Consider the following 6972-nt stretch of genomic DNA (forward strand, 5'->3'; position numbering starts at 1 on the left):
TTCACATTTCTTGTGTTACTTATGTTTTCTGTCGTCTTTATTCACTGTGTATAAAATTGTTTACAGCAGTACTGCTTACAAGCGATCATGAATGAAATAATTGTATTTTTCCGATGTGTGTTAATTCAAATTACATTTTGAACTTTTGAACATGCCTCAATTTATGTCCTGTTATGATGTGTTTTGAAATATGTGATGAGCAAGTATATTCAGATGTGTCGGCATGGTTGAACGCAAGAGTATAGGACTGATAACCAGAAAGCCTCGAGTTCGAATCTGGGTTCAAATCAGTACAATGTCCCTAAGATACTCAGCTCTGATGGTTACCTGAATCTTGTTAGCACCAGCAAAGACAACTAGATATACTGCTGACCACACTATCCCTTCATAGTTCATATGCCGAGGTCACATAAACAGGTAACTTACCCCGTGGACCGTCAGGTTCAAAAGGGAAGTTTATTTACTTTAACATGCATTCATTCAGACTTACATAATTGGTGGATTTCAACTAAAAAGAGACACCACTAATTTCAATCTAGAATGTGTAGAACTTCAGGGACAATTAAAGTACTCAACAACTGCCAGACAAGAAGATAAACAAGGCCATTCCCTGATCTCAAGAGATTACCAAAGATCTATTTACTATCACAATAGGCAGATTTGGCTAAAAATAATTTTCAAGACATTTTTCAACCAACTAGCTAGAAAAATCTGTTTTTTTTTTTTATAAAAAATATTATAAAAATTTAAAATGAAAGAAACAAAACAGAAATGTAAATTGAAATATTCACATAATTTAATTTCTGAAAATTAATTATTGTGCATGTGAGTCAGACATTATATGGCAATTTACAACCATAGCTCTGTAAATAATTCCATTCAAGGAAGAGTTCCAGAGCTGAAAACATGTTTATCTAAATATTAATAACATTAACATCCACAATTAAATAAGAAGAAAATATTTTAAATACTAATAACACATGAATACACATTTGATGCATAAACTGCTTTGTCATTTTAAAACACGTTGAAAGTAAAATTCAAGTAAAATTTTACTTTCTAACAAACATTTACATAAGAGGATAATCTGAAAAGATATTTTTTTGTTTCACTGTTTATTTTATATTACACAATTTACAAACAAAATTTGTTCCATTTCTTTTTAATCATATTCATAGTGCATTGTACAAGTTACAGTGGTTTCTAATTTTTAGATGATCAGTTAAAAAATTATACTTTTTTTTTAGCTCTGTCAATCTTTACTTTAAATCTACGCACAGAACTTAATAAAAAATTACCTCTGAATAATTACTGTTTAGTAAAAATACTAAATAAAGCAAACATCTTTAATTATTTACCATACATAGTTTTTTTTTCAGGAAATTATTTTTCTGAGATAAACAATTTCATCAAATTAGTCATCTCTATGGGCTATTATAAACTATGTACAAGTCAATTTGAAATGATCTTTTTGGAACAACGCAGTTAAAAAAAATCATAACATCTAGTATTTACAATCATATGCAGCCACTAGCGTTCTGTTACAGCATTTACAATGATGTCATTCATCTTGGTGTTAAGCAAATAGCAGTTTAAAAACAAACAATTAGCAGTCTAAAAACAAGCGTGGTTTAACAGCCCAGGATAACCTTTTATACTTTAAAAAATATAACTTTTACAAATGTACATATCATACTGTAAATGAAATATATATAACATTTTCAAAGTCAAATGATAATGAGATAGTTAGCGTGGAATTAAAAATTAATGAATATCTTTAAAAACATTTTCTAACACATTTTATTTATTGCACACACGTTGTCTAATTTTGAGGAAACTCTACCCACTTTAATGCCTTGTGTGTTAGACAATTTATGCATTGAAAACCAAATCTGTTTCATAATGAGCATTTGTACTGAGTATATTATGAATATCATATGGTGAAGTCAGTTGTATAGCTACGTGTCCTGCATGGCATTTAGGAGATGTTATTTTGGAAACAATAACTTCAGCTAGAGATGGCATAATTGTTACACACCAATATAGCAGGTCTTATTTTAACACTTGCTAATGAGATAAGTCTCATGAGGGAATACCAAGTTTTTTTTTTTAAATTTAGATACAAAAGATACACAACATATAAAAGAAGTTTCCCAATGACAACTAGAAATTATGACATTTGACTTGTTAAATGGTATGTGCATATTCTAAAAATTAAAAAGTTTACAATCAGACCTAAACATTGTACTTCCTTAATTTGTAGTAAAGTTTCTAGTGGAATACCATAAGTTTTCAATGACTACAATTTGTAGTAAAGTTTCTAGTGGAATACCATAAGTTTTCAATGACTACAATTTGTAGTAAAGTTTCTAGTGGAATACCATAAGATTTCAATGACTACAATTTGTAGTAAAGTTTCTAGTGGAATACCATAAAATTTCAATGACTACAATTTGTAGTAAAGTTTCTAGTGGAATACCATAAGTTTTCAATGACTACAATTTGTAGTAAAGTTTCTAGTGGAATACCATAAGATTTCAATGACTACAATTTGTAGTAAAGTTTCTAGTGGAATACCATAGTTTCTAGTGGAATACCATAAGCTTTCAATGACTACAATTGGTAGTAAAGTTTCTAGTGGAATACCATAAGATTTCAATGACTACAATTGGTAGTAAAGTTTCTAGTGGAATACCATAAGATTTCAATGATAACAATTGGTAGTAAAGTTTCTAGTGGAATACCATCAGATTTCAATGACAACAATTGGTAGTTAAGTTTCTAGTGGAATACCATAAGATTTCAATGACTACAATTTGTAGTAAAGTTTCTAGTGGAATACCATAAGTTTTCAATGACTACAATTTGTAGTAAAGTTTCTAGTGGAATACCATAAGTTTTCAATGACTACAATTTGTAGTAAAGTTTCTAGTGGAATACCATAAGTTTTCAATGACTACAATTTGTAGTAAAGTTTCTAGTGGAATACCATAAGAATTCAATGACTACAATTTGTAGTAAAGTTTCTAGTGGAATACCATAAGTTTTCAATGACTACAATTTGTAGTAAAGTTTCTAGTGGAATACCATAAGTTTTCAATGACTACAATTTGTAGTAAAGTTTCTAGTGGAATACCATAAGAATTCAATGACTACAATTTGTAGTAAAGTTTCTAGTGGAATACCATAAGTTTTCAATGACTACAATTTGTAGTAAAGTTTCTAGTGGAATACCATAAGTTTTCAATGACTACAATTTGTAGTAAAGTTTCTAGTGGAATACCATAAGATTTCAATGACTACAATTTGTAGTAAAGTTTCTAGTGGAATACCATAAGCTTTCAATGACTACAATTGGTAGTAAAGTTTCTAGTGGAATACCATAAGATTTCAATGACTACAATTGGTAGTAAAGTTTCTAGTGGAATACCATAAGATTTCAATGATAACAATTGGTAGTAAAGTTTCTAGTGGAATACCATCAGATTTCAATGACAACAATTGGTAGTTAAGTTTCTAGTGGAATACCATAAGATTTCAATGACTACAATTTGTAGTAAAGTTTCTAGTGGAATACCATAAGTTTTCAATGACTACAATTTGTAGTAAAGTTTCTAGTGGAATACCATAAGATTTCAATGACTACAATTGGTAGTAAAGTTTCTAGTGGAATACCATAAGTTTTCAATGACTACAATTTGTAGTAAAGTTTCTAGTGGAATACCATAAGATTTCAATGACTACAATTTGTAGTAAAGTTTCTAGTGGAATACCATAAGTTTTCAATGAAAACAATTAGTAGTAAAGTTTCTAGTGGAATACCATAAGTTTTCAATGACTACAATTGGTAGTAAAGTTTCTAGTGGAATACCATAAGATTTCAATGACTACAATTTGTAGTAAAGTTTCTAGTGGAATACCATAAGTTTTCAATGACTACAATTTGTAGTAAAGTTTCTAGTGGAATACCATAAGATTTCAATGACTACAATTTGTAGTAAAGTTTCTAGTGGAATACCATAAGAATTCAATGACTACAATTTGTAGTAAAGTTTCTAGTGGAATACCATAAGTTTTCAATGACTACAATTTGTAGTAAAGTTTCTAGTGGAATACCATAAGTTTTCAATGACTACAATTTGTAGTAAAGTTTCTAGTGGAATACCATAAGAATTCAATGACTACAATTTGTAGTAAAGTTTCTAGTGGAATACCATAAGTTTTCAATGACTACAATTTGTAGTAAAGTTTCTAGTGGAATACCATAAGTTTTCAATGACTACAATTTGTAGTAAAGTTTCTAGTGGAATACCATAAGAATTCAATGACTACAATTTGTAGTAAAGTTTCTAGTGGAATACCATAAGTTTTCAATGACTACAATTTGTAGTAAAGTTTCTAGTGGAATACCATAAGATTTCAATGACTACAATTTGTAGTAAAGTTTCTAGTGGAATACCATAAGAATTCAATGACTACAATTTGTAGTAAAGTTTCTAGTGGAATACCATAAGTTTTCAATGACTACAATTTGTAGTAAAGTTTCTAGTGGAATACCATAAGTTTTCAATGACTACAATTTGTAGTAAAGTTTCTAGTGGAATACCATAAGAATTCAATGACTACAATTTGTAGTAAAGTTTCTAGTGGAATACCATAAGTTTTCAATGACTACAATTTGTAGTAAAGTTTCTAGTGGAATACCATAAGTTTTCAATGACTACAATTTGTAGTAAAGTTTCTAGTGGAATACCATAAGAATTCAATGACTACAATTTGTAGTAAAGTTTCTAGTGGAATACCATAAGTTTTCAATGACTACAATTTGTAGTAAAGTTTCTAGTGGAATACCATAAGATTTCAATGATAACAATTGGTAGTAAAGTTTCTAGTGGAATACCATAAGATTTCAATGATAACAATTTGATTGTCTTTGACATGATATATTTGTATAGAGATAAAGAAAAATTGAGAAAGTAAACCATGACCTACACATGTCTACACAAGTACCTTGAAATGGTGCATATTTTCTATGTGAAGTTATAAATGCCATTTTAAATAGTTGTTTCAAATGTCTAGAATTAGCTTCATTAACTGCAGAACATTTTTTAATAATCAAGAAGTTAACTTGTATTGAAATGTTTGAATCTATTATCGTAAGATTTATTTTACTGTTTTTAAACTAATATATTTCCAAACGAACAGTGCTCATTTAAACACTGCTTGAAATGCAGTTCATATCACAAAGTCATGACAAGTCTATAATGAAGCCAGCTATGGAACTTGTTTTATATCTTTTGTTTCATTATGATCTTGACAAGTCAGGCAACATTTAGCCTTCATGTGCTGTTTGTTGCACAGTCCAATCTTCTTGACCACCTGGCAAAGATGTGAATTTTTTTCTTTGAATACACAGGAGACAGTCAATGCTGGAGCAAAAGGAAGGCAAAAGTTAGCACAATAAACAACGGCGAATATTTTTAAAAAATTATCCACTTTAGTGTGCATAACTAACAAATTCCTAAACACCAAAAACTACCTCCATTTCAGCAACCCCAAAAAAAAAAATTTTATAAACTCAATTTTTAGTTAACTTAAAAAAAAATCTTAGTTTACTTTAATATAACTAAAGCACCTAACTAAAACACCTACAAACACAAAAAATAATAAGTTTTTTTTAATAAATAACAGCTGCATCTACATACCCAAACACTAATTAGTTTTTTTATAATAAAAGTATTTGCTTACATAAATAATAATTTTCATTGCTGTTTTTGATCACCACTTGATCATAGAGATCTGTACAAGCCCTTGAGATCCCCACAACTCTAGAGATCCCCACACAGCCACTGAAATCCCCACAAAAAGATCCCCACAAAGAGATCCCCACAAAGAGACCCCCACAAAGAGATCCCCACAAAGATATCCCCACAAAGAGACCCCCACAAAGAGACCCCCACAAAGAGATCCCCACAACGATATCCCCACAAAGAGACCCCCGCAGGTATGACCATCCTTACCTGCATTGTCCTCAGGTGGACAGTCATGCATGTTACAGTTCTGTGTGGCTACTGGCTTTGTGGCGCCATCACAGTCTTTGGCCAGTTGCTGGGAGGACAAGTTGACACACTCGACTGACCTCTCCTGCTGGGCGCCCCCACATGTTTTGCTACACTGTGACAGAAGAAAATCATTAGACTTCATGAGTGGGGCTTTCTTCTTCCATACAACACATAACCTACACATCACCTCCTATGTCTAATGTTTTAACTAGCCTAAGTGGGAACAAATGTATGCTTAAGTGTCCTGATCTTTAGTTAGATAACATCAGCTATCTTTATTGTTTATAGATTTAATTCAACATTAGACATATTTAATGCAAACATTTTTTTCTCTATAGGATTAATTAATGCAAGATTAAAAATACATTTAATAATGAATATTTTATCAAAAAATGTAATATATTTAATGCAAATTTTTTTTTTCTCTATTGGATTAATTAATGCAAGATAAAAATACATTTAATAATGAATATTTTATAAAAAAAATGTAAACTCTAGCTCACTTAACTGCACTGAACATTAAGCCAGGGTTAATTTTAATTCCAATTTACCTAGCTCTTATTTTTAATCCAGGTGAAATTTGAACTCCACCTAACCTAGCTCCAGTTACAGTTAATCCAAGCAACAATTTTCTTAACTCAACTTACCTGGCTCCAACTACCATTAATCCAGGCCAAACAAGCAGGTAAGTTTTCACATGGTTGGGTAGTCTCAGGTCTCCGAGAGAGGTCACACTGACCTGGGGTGGGACACTCGACCTTTCGTGACCTGTTTGCGTGACCACAGGTGGCTGAACACTGAAAAATATTTTTTAACAACTTGAACTGACATCTGTCACTCAGGGGCGGAACTACAGTACCGCCAGACCCCGCAATGCGGGGGGGCCCGGGCCATTTAGGGGCCCACAGCC

At 31.1% G+C, this 6972-nt stretch overlaps 1 protein-coding gene across 1 annotated transcript in view; it reads right to left on the reverse strand.

The window, feature by feature from the left end:
* Nucleotides 1-4774: 4774 nt before the first annotated feature.
* The window catches only part of LOC131951247 (A disintegrin and metalloproteinase with thrombospondin motifs 7), a 116768-nt gene continuing 114570 nt past the window's right edge, over nt 4775-6972 (reverse strand). The window contains exons 23-25 of the mRNA XM_059313598.1: nt 6710-6859; nt 6021-6174; nt 4775-5429 (exon numbers count right to left, since the gene is read on the reverse strand). Coding sequence (XP_059169581.1) covers nt 5275-5429; nt 6021-6174; nt 6710-6859 — 459 coding nt within the window. The 3' untranslated portion in view covers nt 4775-5274. The remainder of the gene's footprint in view (nt 5430-6020; nt 6175-6709; nt 6860-6972) is intronic.

Source organism: Physella acuta, unplaced genomic scaffold (genome assembly GCF_028476545.2).
Source record: "Physella acuta isolate Inbredline_101_S28 unplaced genomic scaffold, ASM2847654v3 ptg000805l, whole genome shotgun sequence".
NCBI classification, from domain to species: Eukaryota; Metazoa; Mollusca; class Gastropoda; family Physidae; genus Physella; species Physella acuta.